This window comes from Doryrhamphus excisus, linkage group LG15 (assembly GCF_037039965.1).
Source record: "Doryrhamphus excisus strain RoL-2023G ecotype Guam linkage group LG15, RoL_Dexc_Guam_v1.1, whole genome shotgun sequence".
Lineage (NCBI taxonomy): Eukaryota > Metazoa > Chordata > Actinopteri > Syngnathiformes > Syngnathidae > Doryrhamphus > Doryrhamphus excisus.
This window is the reverse complement of record NC_136371.1, coordinates 7,354,447-7,380,259: the sequence shown is the minus strand read 5'-3', so window position 1 is coordinate 7,380,259 and position 25,813 is coordinate 7,354,447. Positions and strand designations below refer to the sequence as shown.

The window sequence follows — 25,813 nt, the reverse complement described above, 5'->3', positions numbered from 1 at the left end:
ATGCCCAATTTAGGCAAAAAAAACATGTGAAAAAACTTAAATATGCATTAACAAATAAATTCATACATTTTGAAAAACCGTGATACGTTGAAGCTACAAATTTTGAACCGGAAATTTTTTGGACGACTTTTTGTGAGGAGGCAATGTACTCTGCTTGTACTGGTAACAACCATTTGACTCATTTTAATCAAGCACCATCAACATTCCCTGCTGGACAACTTTTATAGTTCTTGCCACAGGTGTGTCTTTAATTCCCCCCCCCCCCACACACACACACACAAATAGCTGTCAATACTGTGAGTATTTGAGCAAATAGCAATTAGCCTAATTAAACCGAGACAGATTTTCTGTTAACACTTAACATTGACAATGGGTATTTTAATTAGATGTTGAAGGAGCATCACTTCTTGGATGCTAACAAATAAAACCCTGAATTTATTATGTGTATGGTTGGAGGGAAAATGTGATTGTTTGAACTTGTTATGGTGATATTAATCGTGTTGCGGTGGGATGAAGTACAGTGAAGACTCATTTTAGGTCGCATTATTGTATTGCTCAAGGCATGATCAATACTTTTCAACAAGATTTTAACACGGTGACATAAACATACTGGCCTACACCCGTGTGTAGTTTGCTTTTGTTCCAATACCGAGAGGCTCCATCGTCAGGGAAGGGCCAGAGTTCCACTTTTTCTGTACGCTGTGACCTTTTTCAACAAGATAGAAGTGGTGATTATCGCAACAGAAAACCTTGGTTAGCAACTGGCAATGGCATGCACTTAGAGAAGGCTTTTTTATTGTATGCTTAGCTTTCTTTTTTGCACACTGCAGCGAGTGTGATTTTTCATGGAGAAAAACATTTTGTTCTCTTGCTGATACTATAACACCCACCTTGTCTCACCATGAAGCTGCTCTGATGAACTCTGTTGCAAAAGCGCTTTTAATTTTGTTGTGGTTACAAAATGAGGCAAAGTCATTCCAGGCGCTGCTTAAAATTCAGATGTCAACATCATTTGACTTTGTTTTTACTGAAACTGAAAACACCTGTATGAATAGCAATGTGTATACTTATAGGACAGTCGTGGGCTTTTTTTACACACTGAAAAGAACCCAACATCAGTTAATAGACACTTAAAGGTTCTTTATTATGCAAAATTGACTTTTTAATGTCCCTTGAGCCTGTTTCTGACCGCTGCGTGTAAGGAAACTGAGCTGTATCCTCCCCCTCCCTTGTTTATTCCACTGAGGAACAAACAAGGGACATCATGGCCAAACACTTGAGTAAACACTTGGGTATTCTTATCACTAACACTCATAAATCTCAGAAAATACGCTGAAATTCTAAATTGCGTGGTGTCTTTGAATACAACCCCTCATCACTCATAATAACACGGTTAAAGTGTGATTTAGTAAATGTTTGGCTACTATTGGGAAAAATATAACTTCTTCTTCTTTCTTTTTGGGGCTTTTCCACAGCAAATCAATCTCCTCCATCCAACCCTGTCTTCTGCATCTGTCTCTCTCACACCAACTACCCTCATGTCCTCCTTCACTACATCCATAAAGCTCCTCTTTGGTTTCTTCTCCGCCTCCGACCTGGCAACTCTAAACGCAGCATTCTTCTACCAATATATTCACTATCTCTCCTCTGGACATGTCCGAACTATCTCAGTCTGGCCTCTCTAACTTTATCTCCAAAGATAATGTACTCGTTCCTGATCCTATCTATCCTGGTCACTCCCAATGAGAACCTCAGCTGCCTCATCTCTGCTACCTCCATTTCTGTTTCCTGTCTTTTCTTCTCTTCTTCCGGTTTGCTTGGACCTGTTATATAAATACAACTAACTATATATAATTATGTCTCGTCATTTATCTTTCGGTTACTAAAATCAGGGAAAAATGTTATATTTCAAGTTAAACATAAAAAAAAAAAAAATAATTTTAAACTTGTTTTGCAATGCACTTTTACTGAATATATGTTACACATTAAGACATGCATGTGGACACAAACACACTGTTTGCTGTATCCATCTCACTTCTTTAGTGTTGCAGTGTGACACCAGCAAGCAAAAGCACCATTTAAGGTCATTACCTCTTCCCTGAATACTCCATCTTGACTAGTTTGCTCAGGGTGAGAAATTAAGCTAATTACAGTGTGTGAACCCAACTGAGTGTGACTGATGAGTTAAGCCATGTTTCTACCACAGCATGGTTTGGAATAATAAGCCCTGCTCGGGCTTTCATTTCCACCGTGGGCTTTATAGACAGGCTGTTGATCATGCCCTCCAGCAATACTAAAAGCATGACATCATAAAATAGGAGGACGGCAACATTGGATGCAAATGTAATTTTGCTTGTGAAAAGAGCGGTATGGTACACTTTTGTTATTTTGTACCCTCTTGAACTGAGCCTGTTTTGCTCTCTCTTGTCTGTATTGCTCACTGGAAACAGGGATTTTAATGTGTTTTAATCACAAATCACTTTAAAAATCCTTACCCACTTTTAAGGGCTTGAGACTTACCTGCCCTGATGGGTGGAATATTTTTTTTTACTGAGCAGCATGACCTCTGACCACACCACCTGCTGCCTGGAGGTTGCAGCCTCACCTGCAAGTCCTTGTGACAGCTGGGGGGGGGGGGCGAGTCCAAGGGGGTTATCACGCCATCTTAGCGCTTCTGAGTAGCTAATGTGCTCTTGGTGACTTCGGGAGAGTGTGCACACTTGGAAGGAAGAGCGTGTCAGCGACATGAATATTTATCCACCTTTCGTGGCATCATCTAGCCATCATTTGCATGTATTACTATTATTTATTCATCCTGAGATTTTTTTTTATCCATCAGACAGGCAATATGAATCATATCTCCCTTTGAAGAAGATCTAAGAATGGGAAGTTTTAAATAACCTTGGGTTAAATACCAGGCAGATTTGGGGAGCGATTTAAAGGAAGTGAACAGGAAGTGAACAGTGATTCTAGGGAGGATGGATATCCTGAATTTAAAAAGATAACACAGAGAAGTTATATCAGATTGGTCTACTGGAGGATATGCAATGCTACATCCAGGTGTTCCATACAAAAGCCCAAATTATGTCCAAATAACTTACATGTGGCGGCACGGTGGTCGAGTGGTTAGCACGCAGACCTCACAGCTAGGAGACCAGGGTTCAATTCCACCCTCGGGCATCTCTGTGTGGAGTTTGCATGTTCTCCCCGTGCATGCATGGGTTTTCCGTGGGTACTCCGGTTTCCTCCCACATTCCAAAAACATGCTAGGTTAATTGGTAACTCCAAATTGTCCATAGGTATGAATGTGAGTGTGAATGGTTGTTTGTCTATATGTGCCCTGTGATTGGCTGGTTTGATTGACCAGTCCAGGGTGTACCCCTGGAAAAATGAATGAATGAATAACTTACATGTAGTCCACTAAACTGATACTATAATAGAAAGATATATTAGGTTAATTTAGCAATAATAATCAGCTGAAGGTATATTTGTGATATTTTATAATGAATTTGATCCGTCTAACGAAACAATCTTCAATTCAAATCAGGTCGGTGCCACAGAGGCATCATAACAGCGACATACATACAGCACTTGCAGTAAAAAGACATAAATAAAGATAAAAGATGGACGACAGGACAGGCTGTTAATAAAGACAATCGCTGCTGGGATTAAACCGTCCCTTATCTCTTGGTTCTGCATTTTCTGACCACCAGTCTCTGTCCTGATGCCAGATACTGGAACAGATGGTTCACAGGGTGCAGAGGGTCCTGCATAATCCTAGAGCTGAATCTCCGCAGCTGCTTGGTGTAAAGGGACTCCAAGCTGGCCTGTGACTGTCCAATCCACTTTCCAGAGCATTTGATGAGCTGACTGAGAGCAGTCTTACTTTTTACAGACATTTTCAAACCGAGGCACTAAACAGAAAGATAAAAAATGTGATAAAATGAGATAAAACATTGTCATAAGGCCCAGGTATTTGTACTGGGTCACCCGCTCCACAGTGCCCCCATTGATAGAGATTGGGTCAACACTGTGGTTTTCTTTTCTAAAATCAATCACCAAAGCATACATTATGGTAATGGTAATGGTTTTATTTCATTTGAACATGCATCAGATTACAAATGAATGCATCACATAATCAGTTCACAGTTCCACATGTCCAAAAGGAGTAGGAAGAAGCAAAGCTTATTAAATCCTACCCCTCCATCTGGTACTTTTATAATCAGTAACTGTTACATTTGTTCACTTCCTGCTTTCCATAATACAGTTTAAGTTGTTTTTTTTGTTTTTTTTTAATAATGCACCTTGTACCGAAGTACAAGGTGACATAATGTGTACCATAGTATAGTGATATATATAGCACATCATGACTGGTCCAAGACTCTTCATCCTTGTATTTAGCAAACATCAACTGCTTGTATTGTTTCTTGAATTTGCTCATTGTTGTGCATTGTTTGAGTTCCTTACTCAATCCATTCCATAGTTTGATTCCACATGCTATATATAAAGGACAAAAGGACATTTAATGTCATGGAGCTGTACTGAATAAATAAAGAAGATGATTGTAGCGTAACTGTGTTAGTTCGCAAAGAACTACAGTCACCCGGTGATGACATCATAGAAGGGGGACGGATTATTTCAGGTTCTGGTTTACATTTTGTATTAAAGACACGCTACCAAGACGGTGTCCAAGAAGTGAGGGACAATTTCGGCACAACTTTTCATCAAAAAACGGGGGTGTGAGGTCTGATGGAATTAATTTTTGTCATCTTTTGGTTAGAACATGGTACCCGCTGACTTGTCTTCTCGTCCTCACCTGCTTGAGTAGTACACATTGTGTTCCCCAGCTGGAGGTGCTGAAGCTGCAGGTCGTCAGCTGGAAATGTGTGTGTTCATATATGTGTGTGTGTGTGTGTGAGAGAGAGAGAGAGAGAGAGAGAGACACACAAAATAAGGACGCTGCATGTGGTATCAACTCAGGATCAAAAGCGTAACCAGCAACAGCACAAGCTTGGACAACCAGCTGTGTCGACACTTGTGTGTGTGTGTGTGTGTGTGTGCGCGTCAGGACCTCTGTGAGCATTTCATCCCAAAAAAAGAACAACAGAGGACACCTGAGTGCTGTTTGGGTCGTGCCTGCAGTTTGCATTTCCCTGCTGCGTGACTGTTGCCCCTAGGTTGTACGTTATCTGGACAGGCGTAGTTGTCAGTGCTTGGCTACATAATGGGATGTGTTCAGCCTGTTCATGTCGGTCCTGTCTGCCTGCGCCAAGATGCTGTTCTGATAACTGCTTAATCCTCGATAGCTCAACAGCAGTGCAAAAGTCAGCCAGTAGACAACAGCTTCTGTATGCACATGTGGGCGGGTGTCAACTTGAAAGAAAATGGGTCATTTCTGTCAGTGAGTGACTGTGTTGAATCTACTAGAGGCCCGTTTTAGTGATTTTATTTGGACAAGCAAAACTGCCAATGACAGCAAAGGTCTTTAGTAGGGATGTTGCCAGCATTGAATTGATTGAAATCGGCTGATATCAATCACATACATGGAGTGTAAATGTTTAAATGTAGACAAGAGCTACTCATTTTGGTAACAATAATTATAATATAATAATTAATAATTATAATTAATAACAAGTCTCTATTTCTAGTTCATTCATTCATTTATTTTCTACCGCTTTTCCTCACAAGGGTTGGGGGGGTGCTGGAGCCTATCCCAGCTGTCTTCGGGCGTGAGGCGGGGTACACCCTGGACTGGCCGCCAGCCAATCACAGGGCACATATAGACAAACAACCATTCACACTCACATTCATACCTATGGACAATTTGGAGTCGCCAATTAACCTAGCATGTTTTTGGAATGTGGGAGGAAACCGGAGTACCCGGAGAAAACCCACGCATGCACGGGGAGAACATGCAAACTCCACACAGAGATTGCCGAGGGTGGAATTGAACTTTGGTCTCCTAGCTGTGAGGCCTGTGTGCTAACCACTTGTCCGCCATGCAGCAAAATGGGAACTTATGCTTGTTCCGCTTATCCTCACAAGGGTGAGCTGGAGCCTATCCCAGGGAGCGAGGCGGGGTACACCCTGGACTGGTCGCCAGCCAATCACAGGGCACATATAGACAAACAACCATTCACACTCACATGCATACCTATGGACAATTTGGAGTCGCCAATTTTTTTAGAATGTGGGAGGAAACCGGAGTACCCAGAGAAAACCCACGCATGCACATTGGAGAACATGCAAACTCCACACAGACATGGCCGAGGGTGGAATTGAACCCTGGTCTCCTAGCTGTGAGGTCTGCTCGACCGTGCCGCCCTTTATTTATTTCTAGTTTCTCATGTTATTAACTGTAAAGCTGAATGAAAAGCAGGTTTATCCACCCCGGCTTGGTCCCTCCAGCCGCCTCCGCTGCTTTCTGAAGCACAGATGCAGCCCACTCTGTCTTCTGTACCCGGAGTGGAGACACAATATCAGTGTGATATCAATCTGTATGACAATTGCGAGTTGGGAAGAAGTGACAAACTAAGAAGTTTTTTCTGTCCGTCATATCAGACATGCAATGTCAATGTCGTATGTCATCAATGTAACATTAAAATTTGGGATTGGGTGTTCAGGTGGAAAAACGTATGATTTTGGAAAAAGCACTATGGTGTGAGAGAGCTATGTTCGAACTGTAATCTAGCGAGGGACGACGGTAGGAACATCAGGAAGACGATGACTGTATCCATGTACATTTAACTTAATTGCCTCAGGGAACGCTTTAAACATATTTATAGTCGTACGTTCTCAGTTTTACAGAGGTTATTCTGCATATTGTGTGTTTGATTAGTGTGGTAATCAAATCATTTTATTAATATTCATCACTCTCTTCTCGTTCTTCTCCAAGGCACTAAACTGGCCCCATGCAGATACTTCCTGTAAGGCTGTTAGTTATATTTAGCATGCCTATAAAGATGTACAGTGCCTGGACCTGGGCTGCTTTAGCTTCCCACTGACTAAAGCCCCATGACCTTCCACATCCAGATCAATGGAGGTTATTACCGCCATGTTCCCCACTATTAATCTCAACTGTTCAATACCCTTTCTTCCCTACAGTTTGTGCTTTAGCAGAAATGCGCTACCTACTTTGCTTCTTCTCTTCAAATAGCATCACATAAAGGTAATAACCACATTCATTCTTGGGTGCTGGTCTTGTCCCAGTGGTATTACCATAATTCTACTGCCTACTGGGGGACCTGTCTCCACTTACCGAGCCAGAATATTGTGTAACATATGCGCCAGCCAATGGGACGGTGGAATATATTACCTACATGGATCACATTGTCATTTCCAATTTATGGAGATGCTTAGTATTCAATGTGTAGGTCTACACACGCTGACTAAGCTCCGTCTCCTTCGTCTAACCACCGTATTCTCCACTTGTTTTATACTGAGCCAAGCACCTGATGGGTGGGAGTCTTTTTTTGCAAGTTTATAGAAAACAACTTTAGTTTCAACTTCTATTGTGGATTATGATGCCCTTTGAGGCAACAATCACTTCTGTGAAGTAAAGTTTCTAGAAGCGATGCTTGGCTCCCGACTGATCTGCCCCAGTCAGGTTCGAGCTCAGATGATCACTGAAGTGGAGACGGAGCGTCAGGCCCTTTGTACAGCTGCCAAATTTGTTGCCCGCTATTGATATCCCATTTCCTCTGTCAGTCCTAATCTGCTTTGCATTCTGAAGCTTTGCACTAAGCCCACCGTGTCCAGCCCATGGCCTGTAATGCTTTCTATGCCACTGGCAGCGCTGATCCTCCGTAATAACGGCAGCTGTACCCATTCAAGAAACAAATACCTGCCAGTGTCACAACAATGGCATTTTAATTGTTCCTTACTCATACCCTCACATTAGGAAGGATGCTAACTCGCTTGGCCGTTCCTGTTAAGTTCCTCACAAATTAATTCCTCCTTTGAATGCTCAGAACACGGCACAATGGTTTTAACACTTGGCATAAGATTGGGCCAAAGAGGATCAAACGCTGCACACAGAAACAATGTATTTCCTCCAACCTCCTGTTGACTATTTGCCAAATTTAACAGCAGGGGTCTGAGATAATGCCTGGAATTATAGGCTTGGGCTATTAGATCCATATACAAATTGTTTTACAAAGGTTTACGTTAATTATTTACTGTCATTTACAATGTGTAAACCATTATGTTTTTCTTCAATTTTGAACTTTGAACCACAAGCACAACCATTCATTCATGGTTTTCCTCACACTGCTTTTCCTCACAAGGGTCGCGGGGGGTGCTGGAGCCTATCCCAGCTGTCTTCAGGCGAGAGGCGGGGTACACCCTGGACTGGTGGCCAGCCAATCACAGGGCACATATAGACAAACAACCATTCACACTCACATTCATACCTATGGACAATTTGGAGTCACCAATTAACCTAGCATGTTTTTGGAATGTGGGAGGAAACCGGAGTACCTGGAGAAAACCCACGCATGCACGGGGAGAACATGCAAACTCCACACAGAGATGACCGACGGTGGAGTCGAACCCTGGTCCTCTTATCTGTGAGGTCTGCACGCTAACCACTCGACCACCGTGCCGCCACAACCAAAACTTTAAATAATTTTTATTTATTCAAAATTATTTAAATTATTTGTACAAATTACTGTTTACGCTGTACATATTTGATGAAATCTATTTATTCTCCAGATTATTATTTATAATTTATTATTACACGGGAGCCAGGCAACATTTCGTTGGCAATTTCACTGCTGTGTTATTGTGCAATGACAATAAAGAATATCTATGTCTAATTTGGACATCTCCTTTATCATTTAAAAACGGTGCCACTCAATATAACAGTTATGGTGTCATGAAACTGGCGATTCCAGCCACAAATCATCACCTAACTACGGCTAATACAGCTAAAGTTACCTCTTTTTGGTCACATTTTGTCTCTTTTTTTTTATTAACTTTTGTGGTCTTTTTATATTTCCACGGTTTTGGTTGGGTTGGGTAATACCAAGGATTCAGCGGGGGTGTCGGGGTTACATTACCGAATGATTAAACATGCTACTGTTTTGCCTGCAAATGATATAAATAAAGAAAATGAACAAGATGTTAATGCAAGATTATGTATATTTTTATTAAATCGGAATGATGTGATTATATTCGGGGGATTATATCGGTTGGATCTGATTACTGCGGGGGTCGTGACCCCCTATACCCCCACCGCACCCCACCACTTACTGCCTGGGAAAGAGTGACTTATTTTCTACATTTCCGTATACAACAACAAACAGTTCCCTTTCTCCCGGAGTTATTTTTGTTGTTGTTGAATCATACTGTAATCACAGGTCACATAGAATCATGTATTTGGGTGGAAATTTTCAGCTTTATATAAATCACAAGCCATGAAAACTGCAGTGATGGACGCCCCCACCCATTCCCCCCCAACCCCCTGTTTTCCCCTGCCAGTCATTAAATCTGCAATATTGAACCAGGCAGTGTGGTTGTAAGATGTCAGCCTGGAGTTCACCGCATGATTTATTTACCCTCTGATGCGTCTGTCCTCCACGCTCGTGCACGGTATGCACCAAATGGCATAGACGTTACAATCTATCCAAACACCTCTCTGTTCCTCCCTCTTATGTGCATGCGGCATCATCAGCCCCCCCTGAGCAAGGTCACTCCACACTGTGCTAATGACTGCAATCAATTATGTGGGGCAACATGAGACAAGGCTGAACCTCCCACATCTCTTGTCTCCGCCGTTAAGCTTTTTTCCCGACTTATTGAGGTCACCTGATCACAGTGACAATCGAGCAGAACACTTGGAATGATGGCAAAATCTATAATTGATTTCTGTAATGTGCCATTTCAAGTGATTAATCACTATTGTGCGCTGAATATGGCCCATTGTCTATGAATTGTGTGCTGCGATATTCATTACTATCTATACAGTAATCCCTCATTTATCGCTATTAATTAGTTCCAGACCTGACCGTGATGAATGAATTTCCACAAAGTGGGATTCCTTCTTTATAGAAGAAACATTTAGTATTTATAGCACAGAAAACCTGTTCACGATATTCAAAATAGGGTTTAGTATCATTATTAGAGCCCTCTAGACAGGAAATAACACCCACATAGTCATCTTTACACTTGTATTACCCCCTTTAGTACATATAATTAGAGAAAATAAGCTATTTAAGACATAAATAGAACTCATGCTTGTGTGCGTTGCAGTAAATGTGTGGAAGACAGGAAGTGACTTCAGGGTTTCAGTGGCTTGTCGCCCATGTTGTTATTATTTATGATTATTCATTCATTTTCTACCGCTTTAAACTCGTGAGGGTCGCGGGCATTCTGGAGCCTATCCCAGCTGTCTTCGGGCAAGAGGCGGGGTACACCCTGGACTGGTTGCCAGCCAATCATAAACAAATAACCATTCATTATTATTATGATGATTGTTTTGTTATTACTGTGTTGTAAGCTAATTTAAACCTGCAATGAAAGCTTGATCAAGTCTGGTGCTTGGTTCACCGATCTATTACTGACATTACTGACACCTGTTGACTGATGTAGAATACTACATTCACAATTTTAATTCTTCTTAATGCCTGGTATTTGTACTTTAGTTGATTTAGCCATTGGTATGCTTGTAAATGCCTAATTAAGGGAAACAATAGGTTAGGTCTGCCTTTTATTTTTACTAAGAGGCCATTTTTCACAGCACACAGAATATTATGTTCTGGGACTATATAGACATGATATATACCAAAAGAAAGATTAGACTCTCATCTTTCATCAGTAGTTTGATTCTACCATTTTCCATTCTTTAATAATCAGCAGTAGACCATAGGTCGGTTTCAGCAATCTATCAGTTCTCAACAAAAACAGTGAGGAAAAAAGGCTTTTTGTGAAAAGATACCGTATTTTCTGGACTATAAGTCGCTCCGGAGTATAACTCGCATAATGCCAAAAATGCATAATTAGGTAGAAAAAAACATACATAAGACGCACTGGAGTATAAGTCGCATTTTTTGCAGGTAATTTATTTTATAACCTATAAACTTCTAACAATAAACAATAACAAGAATAGAGAAGAGGTTGAGTAAGATATGCTAACACAATGGTTATTCAGCTGCACAAAAAATAAACATGAACAGAAAAGGTGTCCAGTGTTTATGTAACATAAACAGTTTTTCATTTATAAGTCGCTCTGGAGTATAAGTTGCAGGAACAGCCAACCTATGAAAAAAAGTGCCACTTTTAGTCTTTTAGTCCAGAAAATACGGTACATTTCAAACATTCACATTGACACCAATTTTGCCATATATATTTAGCCACAAAAACACAAAAAGTAGATGGTTTATATGAAAATAGGCTTTTTTTTTAACCAATAAAACACCATGAACGCTTTACAATTTTCACATTTGCAACTGAACTGTGTGCGCACTCTTACATGCATGCATGTGCATGTGTTAAAATTTCCCTTTAATGTGTAACCTAACCCCACCGATCGAGGGCATCGGGTGACATGTCCACTATGCTTGTCCGTAGTGAACCCAAGAACTGGGATGTTTTCAGGAATTGTGATTCTTACAACACAGGGTCATGCATTATCATGCTGCAAAATAAGGTGATGATCGCTAATGAATGGCATAACAATGGGCTTCAAGGTCATGTCATGGTATCTCTGTGCATTCCAAAAAGACCTGTGTACCTTGTCCATCACATAGGCCTACCCATACCATAATCCCACTGTCACCATGGGGCCATCCATCCACAACACAGGTGCATTTTATTGATGGCATTTTGAATGCACAGTGATTTATTGTGACCGCCTTAAGGCACATCTGTGTAATAATCATGCTATCTAATCAGGATCTTGGTATGCCACACCTGGGAGGTGATGATTTATGAATTATGAACGCTTATTTACACAGATGGAGAAGTTACTTTTTTGAAAAAAAAAAAAAAAAGTTTTCTCTTGTCAGCATATTGAGCAGCTTCAAGTATTACATCGTTAATGTTACCTTTGTTGTGAGAATGACTGCTGCCATCAGTTATATTTTGCCTGAAATAACACTTACAGGTATTGTACATAGCAGATGGGACAGCACAAAGTTGTTTTATACGATCTCATTCAATTCTAAAGTGGTCCTATTAATACCGTGAAGAAGAAAAACAACATTGTCCAATAATGATGAGAAATAAGCTTTTACTCAATTATACGGGAGAGCCAGAGGCTTTACACAAAGTCATCACTGAAAAGGGATTGTTGCTTGTTTTTTCTAAAGTTAATGTTGCCGCCTTTGGCCTGCAGCTTTTCATCCAGAACCTCATTGGGGTTGCTGCATGTTTCAGTACTCAAAAAAGACATAAAAGCAGTCACAAATAATGGCAGTGCACTTTGTATTTCCTGTGCCTTTTATCAGTTACACAATTTAATTGTGAAGCTGCGCCACACAAGCATGTCCAGTTTGCATGTACAATAAATATATTATTAGTGTGAACATTTTGCTGTAAATGTCACCACCAACAACCAGCTAGTTTATAGTTTATTACAACTGCAAGCAAAAGGGCATCTGGGCTCAAATTCTATTGTTCATTGCCGAGAGGAAAGGCCATGTTGGGCTGTGCTGCAGAAACCGAAAAGAGCTTGGTGATGATTTAGGATATGACGTCAACCACTGGACTTTAAAATGGAGGTGCACTCTAAAACTGATTACTTTTTGCGGTCTTCAATGATTCGTTCATTCATTTTCTACCGCTTATCATCACGAGGGCGGCGGAGGGCTCTGGAGCCCATCCCAGCCAATCACATGGCACATATAGACAAACAACCATTCACACTCACATTCATACCTATGGACAATTTGGAGTCGCTAATTAACCTAGCATGTTTTTGGAATGTAGGAGGAAACCGGAGTACCCGGAGGAAACCCACGCATGCACGGGGAGAACATGCAAACTCCACACAGAGATGGCCGAGGGTGGAATTGAACTCGGGTCTCCTAGCTGTGAGGTCTGCACGCTAACCATTCGCCCGCCGTGCATCCCCGAAAACACAATTTAATACTGTTAAAATAACTCAGATCAATTGAGGGTCTGGAAAGGGTTATAATGCCATTTCTAAAGCTTTGGGACTCCAGCAAACTACAGTGAGAGCCATTATCCGCAAATGTCAAAAACATGTGGGAACCTTCAAATAACCAAAAATACCCCAAGAGCATTTTATGTCATCATGAGAATGAAGTGCAAATATTACTAATTATTCAATCGTGTTAATACTTCATTTGTCAGGTCAGTGGGGCGGGGCCTCAGAAGGAGTTTTATCACCCCCCATTTCACGGAGGGATTCAATATAAGCTCTAATGGTCAAACCACAAAGCATTTAGTGGGTTTAACTCCCACACAAAAGGAGACGTTCATGAATATTCATGCACGGGGAGAACATGCAAACTCCACACAGAGATGGCTGAGGCTGGAATCGAACTTGGGTCTTTTAGCTGTGTGGCATGCATGCTAATCACTTGTCCAGTGTGTTCAATCAATCAATTGTAAATTCATGGAAAATAGTGACATTTTTATATCAGTACTAAATTAATGTTTTTTTCATGTGGAGTCATTTGGCCCCATATCTATGGTCCAGCTTCTTGATTGGGCAGCAACGATCATTATTGGATGTTCCTTTACTTCATCAATATTATCTGTGGAGCAGAAATTGGGTGTTTATTTGCAAACAGCACATCAACATCAATTGTAAATCATTTTACAGGATGCAATAACTGTAATCCCTCGTTTATCGCTGTTAATTGGATCCAGACCTGACCCTGATAAGTGGAGCTCTGCAAAGTAGGATGTCATGTTTATATATTCAATATATTTTGTATTTAGAGCTTAGAAAACCTGTGTACGACCGTCTAAATATGGGTTTTAATTAGGGCTGTCAATCAATTAAAATATTTGATCATGATTAATTGCATTTTTTGTCCATAGTTAACTCACAATTAATCGCATTTAATCGCAGATGGAAATAAATCTTTATCTATAATAAGTAAGGGGAAATCTCTTTGTGGTAAATGATTCGATGTGTAGCTACAATGATAATTACATCAAATTTTATGTAAAGGGGATATTATTTTGGGAACTTTATTTAAAACCCTTTTTTTTAAAGGTTTTATAATAACGTACACAAAATGATACACTGGAAACTACAGTATCTCATCAAACAAGAAAAGACCAAATGTTATCCAAAAGTCATTTTATCATCATTGTACTTCAAAAATGTAAGATATTCTATGTAAGACATAGAATAGAAGATCCTTGTAAAGATCTCTGCTGGTTGTGAGAACGTATCAAGCAGAGATCAACAGAGAAGTGATCTTCCCTGAAGGCTTTATCAGGGAAACATGCTGGTGGAACATTTATGGAAGATAAAACATTACCAGAAATCATTATTGCTCTTTTCATTCCATCAAAAGAGATTGCAATTTCAGTTCAGCAACATTCTGCTTTGGATACTAGAAAAAAAAAGTCTCAGCTTACTCCAATTAGATTTCAGAGCTTTGTCTTTTTAAATATTCAATATATTTCACTTAAGCCTTAGTTGTAGGCGTCGGCCACTTAGTTTACAAGACTCATTGCTAATGGAGGTGCCCCCCCAGGCTGCTGGGTGACTCCTAATTTCAGTGAAATAAAGCCGGTCCCGAGATTACAGAGAAAGGGGGAATTTTAGGCATGGCGGGCGTTAATGTTTGCTTCCGTTTTTAGTATGTTGATGCCCCTTGTATTCTACAAATGTGCATACCGACACACCGAAGTGATCATGTGGCGTCTTCCTTCAGCGTGAAGCGTAATGGAGCAGCTGCCACTGCAGCAGGGCTCAGCGTGAGCTTGCTAAATTGACTTCCAAGAGTTATGCAGAGAAGGGCTTTACGTTCCAAACAATTCTGCTCTTAATGGTTCATTTCTCATCCTTCACTCTACTGCAGGGGCCTCAAACACGTGGCCCGCCTTGATATGAAAGTTTAATGTTAGTGCAGCCCGCGCAAGTTTGATATGGATGCTGTATGGTATCATGTACCCAGAAAAAATTATTACGTTTGATTAATGTTCATGTTAAAGGTTAAATAACTGTTAATAGTTATCCTCCCTATCCGTGTGGAAGTGGTAAGTTTTTGGCTATTTAAGTTTAAAGGAAATAGCTTGAAGGCTACCGTTTAGGTTGCTAGCTCTCTAGTTTGCGAGTTAGCATGTGTCTCAAGACCCTGCAGTTGCGCAATATGTTGTAAATAAAAAGAGTATAAATGTGACTATAGTCGTGTTTTGTCATGTCTACAGGGCTCTAATAATGCTTTGTTCATTTTAATCTGAAAAAATAATTTGTCTACCCACCAACTATATGTGGTTTCTTAAGTTTTTATTATTTGCCATTTTATTATTATTATTATTATATTTATTTATTACTGATTGATTGATTTTCTTTATTCTTGATTTGTTTATTTATTTTTCATCTTATTTTGTGTTGAAAAATAAAAAGTAAGATATTTTAGAACAGTGGAATGTTTTATCAGAGCTTTTCTTGTAGAAAATTGGAACCAAGGTGAATTTTTTATTTTTAATAAATATGTTTTTTTTGGGTTTTTTTTTTTTTTTTTGAAAACCTGATGCGGCCCAGTCTCACCCAGACCCTAGCTCCAGTGGCCCCCACGTAAATTGAGTTTGAGACCCCTGCTCTACTGGCATGGCAGCACGGTGGATGAGTGGTTAACATGTTGGCGACACACTCAGGAGATCGGGAAGACTTGGGTTCGAATCGCCGCTGTGTGGCGTTTGCTTGTCCTCATGTTCTTTTGGAAATGTGTTTGTCCAGTCATGACACGACTGGAGGATATCAGCTATTCTGGTCTCTTGACAAGTGCTTAGCGCATAATCATTTTGGAGGACGAAAGTAATGCCAGGTTTGGAAGAAATTTACATACCGGAGGAGCGGAGTGAGAGGAAGCAAGGTCAAAGAAAGAAGATAAACATAATGATTTAGCCATTCTGTCGTGGGGGGAATCGTTGCAGGAAGTGGAGATTGGGATTGTCTGAAAAGACTCGTGTCAATAAGTGAGAGTAAAATTTCTGAGCTGGCGGACTCCAAAGGGAGCAAAAACAAGGAATGAGTTGAGTGTGTGAAATGGAATGGCAAACTGGCAAAAAAACAACGAGAGCGAGATTGAGATAAAGATGGAGCGAGAGGTGGTGAAAGACATAAAGACAGCTCAAGCACCAAGTGGTGTGTTGAATGAGCGAGTGATTGAGAAGATGACGAGGAGGTGTGGAAAAGCAGCCCTGATGAGATGAATGCTGCTGGGCCGTGAGATTGAAGACTATGCTTCAGAGAGAAAAGGAGAGCCGGGATGGGGGCAAAGGGAGATAGCAAAAAGAAGGGTGGGGGGGGGGGGGTGGAATAGCATAAAAGTCCTGATGAAAAGAAGCTCCAAGCCCCCACAAGACATGGCAAATTCCTGAGCCTGATGAAATGACGAGCTACTTTTATCTCAGCCCTGCCATCTTCCAGCAGCACGCTAGCAGCATCTTTGCTCATTTCACACACGCAGGATCCCTAATAGGATCTTTATGCTTTTTTTGTACATCATCAAATATAGTTTTCTGTCTTGTGTCCCACAAGTTCAGAAGCTGCCTCGTGCTGTCGCTGAGAAAATAGGTTTTTGTTTGCGTTTGAAGTGTTTTTAACCAAAAATGAGTACAGTAATCCCTCCTTTATTGCTTCCAGGCCCGACCGTGATAAGTATCATTCATTTATTCATTCATCGCTTATCCTCACAAGGGTCGCAGGGGTGCTAGAGCCTATCCAATCACAGGGCACATATAGACAAACAACCATTCACACTCACATTCATACCTATGGAAAATTTGGAGTCACCAATTAACCTAGCATGTTTTTGGAATGTGGGAGGAAACCGGAGTACCTGGAGAAAACCCACGCATGCACGGGGAGAACATGCAAACTCCACACAGAGATCGCCGAGGGTGGAATTGAACTCAGGTTTTTTAGCTGTGAGGCCTGGCGCTAACCACTCTGTTTCCGTGCAGCACAAGTGAATTAAGGATTCCTTATTTGTAAATTGAATATTTTCAATTTAGAGCAAGTTTTAACTTTATTAGAGCCCCCTAGAGATGAACTAACACCCCTATAGTCACCTTTACACTTGTATTACACAATATAGTAGATATTAAAAAATATAGATTAGAATATAGATTTAAAAAAAAACAACAACAAAAATTAAAAAAAAAATAAAAACAAAAAAAAACCTTAAACTGTATTATGGAAAGCAGGAAGTGAACAAATGTAACAGTTACTGATTGTAAAAGTACCAGATGGAGGGGTAGGATTTAATAAGCTTTGCTTCTTCCTACTCCTTTTGGTCATATAAACAAGCCATTTAAGACTTGTGCTTGGGTGTGTTACTATAAATGTGTTCCCCAGGGGAGCTGAGTGGCAGGTGGACAGGAAGTGATGTCAGGGTTTCAAAAGTAGCCCTTTTTATGTTTAAGGATGTTCAAGTGGGATTATTGTTCCTGTTGTGAGTTAATGAAAAGCTGATGATGGTTACAGTGACACCTATTGACGAGTGTAGAATACTACATCTCATTCATCTTTGAACGTGTATTTTGAATGCCTTACATGTATTTTAGTTGACTAGAATAATTAAGTTATCTATTTTATATTTAGCCCCTTTAATACAGGGGGGGGGGGGGGTCTGGCAATGTGTCCAATTAGAGCTGTGATTCTAAAAGTTGCTAAAATTACCACTGCAGCGCCAGTCCGACTAATGAAGCGGCGTCTAATTAAAGCATGTCCACATGCTCGGTGCAATCTGACTTTGAGGTGTGGAAGCGAGGTAGTGAAGATGTGAGACGTGGACTGGGATGGTTTAAACGAGACCAGGGGACTGGAGGAATAATAATCATTTGCCCTATTAGAGACGTTCTTTTTGCCAACTGCCTTAAGTCTTAAGTACGGAGGTTGGAGTTGATGCAAATCAGCTGGTCGTGGAGAGATTTCCATTTCTTTCCACCGCAGAGCACGTAATCACAGGTCGAAAAAAAAAAGTGTCATTGCTTGTATTATATTGTTACAGATTTGGTTGCCGCTGACTGCCTGTTTTTCCTATCTGATTCTAGATGCCGGCAGCCTGGGTGTTGTGAGGAGTAATGGGACGCAGTAAGACCTCGGCCATGATAAGAAATCCCTGCAACGTTTCTTTTCAGTCCCAGCACCAGGTAGTAAAAGAGTCCGTTGTTTAGAATTGATGCCTCCTGCGAGGGGGTCGGGGGCAGCCTCAAGCCGTACCCATGGAGGAGCGGTGTCTGTGTTTTGGATGCTGCCAGCGCTGGTAAATCCACCAAACGTGAACAGAGATGCCTTCTAAGGTCTCCTGTTTGTATTTGCTGACTGTGGTTTGCTGGGCCAGCGCTCTGTGGTACCTGAGTGTGTCCCGCCCGTCCACGTCCTATGTGGGCCAGATGAATATTCCCATACGCAAGTCGCCCAAGCTGAACAAGAACACCACTTTCAGCAACTACCGCACGCGGTCGCTTAATCCGCACGACTTCGGCTACATCATCAATGAAGACAGGAAGTGCCAATCCGAACCGCCGTTCCTTGTCATCCTTATAAGCACCACTCACAAGGAATTCGACGCACGCCAGGCCATCAGAGAAACGTGGGGCGATGAAAGCACTTTTCCGGATGTACGTGTTGTGACGTTGTTCTTGTTAGGGCGCAGCACCGATGGCGTCCTCAACCAGATGGTCGAACAGGAAAGCCAGATCTTTCATGACGTCGTAGTTGAAGATTTCATTGACTCGTACCACAATCTGACGCTGAAGACGCTCATGGGTATGCGTTGGGTGGCCACCTATTGCTCCAAAGCCCAGTATGTTCTCAAGACGGACAGTGACATCTTTGTCAACATGGAGAACCTCATCTACAACCTACTGAAGCCCACCACAAAGCCCCGGAGGAGATATTTCACTGGTTATGTCATCAACGGTGGACCAATCAGAGACATGCGGAGCAAGTGGTACATGCCGAGAGATTTATACCCGGACAGCAAGTACCCGCCGTTTTGTTCGGGAACTGGCTACATCTTCTCCGCAGATGTAGCCGAGCTCATATACCAAACCTCACTGCACACCAGGCTGCTGCACCTGGAGGACGTTTACGTGGGGGTGTGCCTGCGTAAGCTAGGTATCCACCCCTTCCAGAACAGCGGTTTCAACCACTGGAAAATGGCTTACAGCCTGTGCCGCTACCGCCGAGTGGTCACCGTCCACCAGATCTCCCCGGAAGAGATGCACCGTATTTGGAACGACATGACCAGCAAGAAGCACCTTAAATGTTAGCAGGAATCTGCATTAGCACGACTCCGTGAGTCAAGGTGCTATTGATTGACCTTCGCTGTGCTGCTTTTTCCAACGCGGGCAAATATTGTACGGCACAAAGCCGAGTATTGACGGACCATTCAGTGTTTTGTCCAAAAGCTGATTGCTTTGCCCGAGGTTTTATTAGCACAAACCAAAACGTGCTTGTCTGTATCCTCCTTCATTTCAAGTATATATACAATATTCACACACATTATTTACAGTGTTATGACCTTATGGTATAAAGACACTTTTTAAAAATAAGTGCAAAAGCATTTGGGTTGATTTAAAATGAATGTTAATTATGCATACAGTAAAGTATCGTTATATTGATATCGGTTATAACGAATTACTGCTTATTACGATACTATTTTCATTTCCCGGCAAATTTCTAGTCTTTTATGATATAATTAGTTCTGTTAGTACGATACCCGGTTATTATGATAATCCGGTTACTACGATGCCCTTTTCATCTCCCGCCAGCCAATTTGGTCTGCTTATATCGATACAAAGCAGCTTAAATCAATCTTTGCTTAAGGATTTCAATACCAAAAAAGAACACGGCGAACGGCTGCTTCCAGTTAACTTTATTTTTCACACTTCCACCACCAGAGCGCATATTGGTATTGGTATTGAAATCCTTAAGCAAAGATTGATTTAAGCTGCTCGACATTGTTCTATACTATAGAACAATGTCGAGTGCATTATTGCCCACTTTTAATGCAGTTCGGCGCAGGATCGGATATATCGACAGTCCGGTTATATCGATATTTTTTCCGACTCCCGACAATATCAATATAACGAGACTTTACTGTATTTAGTTCTAAAGCCATGTTTCCACCGAGTTTCAGGTTTATCTGTTGAACACTGACTACAACTCAACCGTTTATATACCCATATAACCATGCCATTGATGTCGGTAACCCAAAAAAAAAGGTTATAAGGAACCTCAAAAATAAGTGCAAAAGCATTTGGGTTGATTTAAAATGAATGTTAATTATGCATATTTAGTTCTACGAAAGCCATGTTTCCACCGAGTTTCAGGTTTATCTGTTGACCACTGACTACAACTCAACCGTTTATATACCCAATATAACCACGCCATTGACGTCGGTAACCCAAAAAAAAGGTTATAAGGAACAGAATCGATACTTTTAAATGTAAATGAACCAAACAGAGCTGATTGGTGGAAACAGGGCAGTACAGCAACATGCCTTGTCGTGGGTAAATACATAAAAACCATGTATGAACAAGCCGTTTGCCTATGTATGATGTAAAATATCCAAGCATACATATTTTCTTATCATTGATCAAAGTTTAAAAAAAGAATCTGCTGTGTGAGTCTTATTTGTTTTGTGTCTTGTGCAGCAGAATATGTTCTATTACTTGAACATAAAAAAACAGATGTAGTGTCAAAGCAGTGGAATAGTGTACTAAAAAAGTGCCAGATTGAATAAAATCATTTTATAACACCTTAGATTTGCATGTATTACTTTTAATACAAACAATTTATATGTTGTTTTTAAAAATGCATTTAATACAATGAAATATTATAAAGATGGTGGAATTTAGGTGTTTTTTGCACAATTGTTTGGAGGTGTTTTTTTTTGTTTTTTTTCATTATTATTAACCAAGCTGCTGACAATGTAATCGAACTCGATGCAATTCTCCAGTTGTTGTATTCCAAATAAGCACACACAGCAGTTGTTGCTTTGTACATGTTGTGGACGCTTAATGGGGCAACATTATGGTTTATTACTTCATCATAAAACCGGTCCTGTGTGGCTTCTAAATGCTTAATTTTGTTTATTTCTGCAGCAGTGACATGCGGGGAGGTTCATGACTGGTGAGGCAATGACTCCTTTGGAGTTAATAAAATTAATTTTAATTCATTTTGTTAAAAAAAAAGCATACAGTGGTGTGAAAAAGTGATTTCTTTTTTTTTGCTTTAATGTTTCAAATCATCAAACTAATTGAAATCAATGAAAACACAACTTCATTCATTTTCTACCGCTTTTTCAGGTTGCTGGAGCCTATCCCAGCTGTCTTCGGGCGAGAGGCGGGGTACACCCTGGACTGGTGGCCAGCCAATCACAGGGCACATCTAGACAAACAACCATTCACACTCACATTCATACCTATGGACAATTTGGAGTCGCTTGGAATGTGGGAGGAAACCGGAGTACCCAAAGAAAACCCACGCATGCACGGGGAGAACATGCAAACTCCACACAGAGATAGCTGAGAGTGAAATTGAACTCAGGTCTTTTAGCTGTGAGGCCTGGCGCTAACCACTCTGTTTCCGTGTAGCACAAGTGAATTAAGGATTCCTTATTTGTAAATCGAACATTTTCAAGATAGAGCATAGAAAACCTGTTTAAATATTGTTTTAACATTATTAGAGCCCTCTAAAGATGAACTAACACCCCTATAGCCTAGTAACCTAGCATGTTTTTGGAATGTGGGAGGAAACCGGAGTACCTGGAGAAAACCCACACATGCACGGGGAGAACATGCAAACTCCACACAGAGATAGCCGAGGGTGGAATTGAACTCGGGTCTCCTAGCTGAGAGGTATGCGCGCTAAACACTCGTCCACTGTGCAGCCCCGAAAACACAATTTGATACTGTTAAAAAAACTCAGATCAATTGAGTGTCTGGAAAAGGTTATAATGCCATTTTTAAAGCTTTGGGACTCCAGCAAACTACAGTGAGAGCCATTATCCGCAAATGTCAAAAACATGTGGGAACCTTCAAAGAACCAAAAATACCATGAGTATGAAGTGCAAATATTACTAATTATTAATACTTCATTTGTCAGGTCTGTGGGGCGAGGCCTCAGAAGGAGTTTTATCACCCCCCATTTCACGGAGGGATTCAATATAAGCAGTAAAGTAAAAGGTGCTGAGGATGGTCAAACCACAAAGCATTTAGTGGGTTTAACTCCCACACAAAAGGAGACGTTCATGAATATTCATGACTTTCCTGTAAGCTGCAGCACCTCATAACCAAGCAAGACAGTCAAGTACAGCTGTAAACATTCCCATTCCCAAAAAAGAGCACGGGAATGCAGGGCTTGGATTTCAAACCACAGCATGCTTAAAGGCCCAGGCTAGACCTTGTGTGGCATTGTAACCTAATTAGATTGTAAAGACTAGAGGCATTTTTTAATCCTGCATAATCTGCTGCATCTCCTGAAAAGCACAGTTTTGGAGCCCAGATATTCATATTCTTATGCATATTCTTTCACTAGTAACAAACTCTTTTATGACTTTTTGTTCAACACACAAAGAAATATAGTTATTTTACTGATTCCAAAATAAAAAGGTGTACTCATGCTTGGATTTGGTTTAAAAAGAAGAGAAAGGAGCTTCTGTTACATTCCAGTATATTCTGCCTGGGAAACATCTTTGATGTTCTAGCCCATAGTGATGATTGAAGAGAGTTGGAAATGAGAGTCCTTTTTTATTGGCTCTCATGTTAGGATGTTCTGCATGAAGCACAAAAAAATCCCACTTGTGACGATCTCCAGGCTATGAAGGAACGTTTTCATTCAAGCATGAGGGGCTGAATATTTGAATAATTTCAACACCTGAATTGCTTCACGGTGTCTTCTGATTTCACGTGGTTACGACAACGACGGTTCTACAAAATGTCTTCTGTATGCTGGCTATACAACAGGAAGTCTGATGTTTTGTTTTAAAAATGACGATTTCTGGGATTTTTGACCAATTCCAGAGCTCGTACTTCAAGGAATCTTGTCCTATGTTTTCAACTTTTTAGATTTATTTATGTTTAAAATGTGGTGACACGGAGGTCAAGTGGTTAGCGTGCAGACCTCACAGCTAGGAGGACCAGGGTTCGATTCCACCCTCGGCCATCTCTGTGTGGAGTTTGCATGTTCTCCCCGTGCATGCGTGGGTTTTCTCCGGGTACTCCGGTTTCCTCCCACATTCCAAAAACATGCTAGGTTAATTGGTGACTCCAAATTGTCCATAGGTATGAATGTGAGTGTGAATGGTTGTTTGTCTATATGTGCCCTGTGATTGGCTGGCGACCAGTCCAGGGTGTACCCCGCCTCTCGCCCGAAGACTGCGGGGATAGGCTCCAGCACCCCTGTGACCCTCGTGAGGAAAAAGCGGTAGAAAATGAATGAATGAATGAATGTTGTGCTCTTGTGTGTACTTAAACCAAAGTAAGTTATTAAATATTAGTTTTCCGGGGAACTAAAGACCTGCCTCACCTCATTTTTAGAGTAGAGTAATAATAGGTGAAGTCACAAATTTTTAATCACAGTGGCGAGTGGCAACTGTAGTGCTAAACTGGTTCTGAAAACCAGTCAGTCAGTGCGACCACCAAATACTTGCTGATCCAGAGCCTCCTGGTGATGTGGGAAGAGGAATTCTGTACCAGTTGAAAACTTCCGTAATAGTAGTGACCTATATAGGAAGTTACAAGGGGCTCAAATGAGAATGGCGACAAGAACGTTTGAAGATAGCGATGGGTGGGGACAACCAAGATGGAAGGAGGGAGCCGAGATGAAGATGTTGATAAGGGCTTCAGTTGATTAAAGAGATAAGGATGAAGCCCAAGTTATTAGCCTGAGGTGAGGGCTGCAGTGGGAATGGCATGATAACCAGGAGTCCCCCCCAAACCCCCCCCCCCCTTTTTTTTTCTTGTTGAATATTTCCTCATGTTAGCACGAACCAATGGTTCCAGGTTTGTTCATGAGCATCAGGCAGAAGTGGTTGGAGTTGCCGGTTCCAGGTGAAGCATGGGTGAAGCTGGACTATCCGCCAGACTGTTGCTGAAGCACGATGCCTTTTCCAACGTTACCTGGTCATGTTGCAGAGTCTGAAGCGAAAGCTGGAAGTAACAGTTTCTTTTACAGGTCACTGTAAGTCAAAGTAAGATTAAGATTAAGATTAAGATATGCCTTTTTTGTCTGTGTAGCATTATAGAGTGTGCATACAGGGAGCGTCATACCAACATGCATGCCAATTACAAGCTCACCGATGTGTGGAGTCCCAGGTTTTTGGGTAATGACCACATTTCCACTACAAGACTGTCTTCACTCAATAAAGAAGGTTCGGCAGTAGTCCGGAAGTCCTCAAGAACACTTGGGAGTGTGACCAATCACAGTGGAGTGCTCGGAGGCGAGCTGTGGGTGGAATGAAATAAAACAGGGAAAAATTCTAAGGAAATACACCTGGAATAGGTGCAGATACTGGAAGATCTAGAAAGCTTTGTGTGCTGGTTATTGGACCTAGCTGCTCTATAGGAGTCCGCAACTCTATTAAAAGGGCTGAAAATGAGCATAATAGGTCTCCTTTAAAAATGGACAATGAGCACTTAGTACACTTAGTACACTCGTCTCAGTACACTCAGAGTGGGCAGCCATATTTACTACTGTTTTTATCACTGCAAGAAACAACCATTTTAGGTCAATAAAGAACAGCCCTTCATTGCTTTTTTTCATTGAGCTGGTGAAATGGATTGACTAGTTCATTTTGCCCATCTCTGAACTTCAACTCGGTGTGCTGCTGCCCCCCCCCTTCTGTTTCCATTCATACAACAAGGCCAGAGACAATCTTTCTGAAAGGCTTGCAGGCTCTGCATTGTCAACACAACATCACTTTGAATAAAGAACTATTTCAGGAAGACCTTGCTGAGACGTAAAGCATGGATTCGTACACAGAACATTCTCTTTGTCCGCAAGAAGGCACTTAAGCATATAAAAAGAGCTTAAAAATATTAAGTCAAACTTTCAGTTGCCTATTGTTAGTCAAAAACTACTGAAAGACAAGTTATATGTAGTATTGTAGTTATGCTAGGTGTCAGTCAGGTTCACCTGAAAAGGATTATCCTCCTCTTCTGTGTGGAAGTGGTACTTTTTTGGCTTCTGACTTCCCCACTTCATTTGAAAACCCTTTCTTAGGTTTACAATAAATAAATTGGAGGCTAACTAGTTACCTCGCTAGCATGCTATGTTTAAAGCTGCAGTCGTCTCTTATGTCCCTGCAGTGATTCCATAGCCTGGGCATTACAGTTGCGCAATGTGTTATAAACAAATAATAATAAGAGTGTAAATGTGACTATAGGGATGCTATTTCATGTCTGCAGGGCTCTAATAATGGTAAAAATCTAGTAAAATTTAGCAAACTTTATGAGCGAGTGGTTAGCATGTTGGCCACATAGTCAAGAGATTGAGAAGACTTGGCTTCCATTCTCCGCTCGGGGATGACTGCTGCTTTAAACATAGTGCTAGCGAGGGGGCGGCACGGCGGTCGAGTGGTTAGCGCTCAGACCTCACAGCTAGGAGACCAGGGTTCAATTCCACCCTCAGCCATCTCTGTGTGGAGTT

At 41.2% G+C, this 25,813-nt stretch overlaps 1 protein-coding gene across 2 annotated transcripts in view; it reads left to right on the top strand.

The window, feature by feature from the left end:
- Window positions 1-19,767, top strand: part of LOC131104474 (beta-1,3-galactosyltransferase 1-like) — an 82,288-nt gene extending 62,521 nt beyond the window's left edge. For both annotated transcript variants that reach the window (XM_058051701.2, XM_058051700.2), the window contains one exon: window positions 18,208-19,767. In XM_058051701.2, the coding sequence (XP_057907684.2) occupies window positions 18,445-19,431 (987 nt within the window). In that variant the 5' untranslated portion in view covers window positions 18,208-18,444 and the 3' untranslated portion in view covers window positions 19,432-19,767. The remainder of the gene's footprint in view (window positions 1-18,207) is intronic.
- Window positions 19,768-25,813: the final 6,046 nt, after the last annotated feature.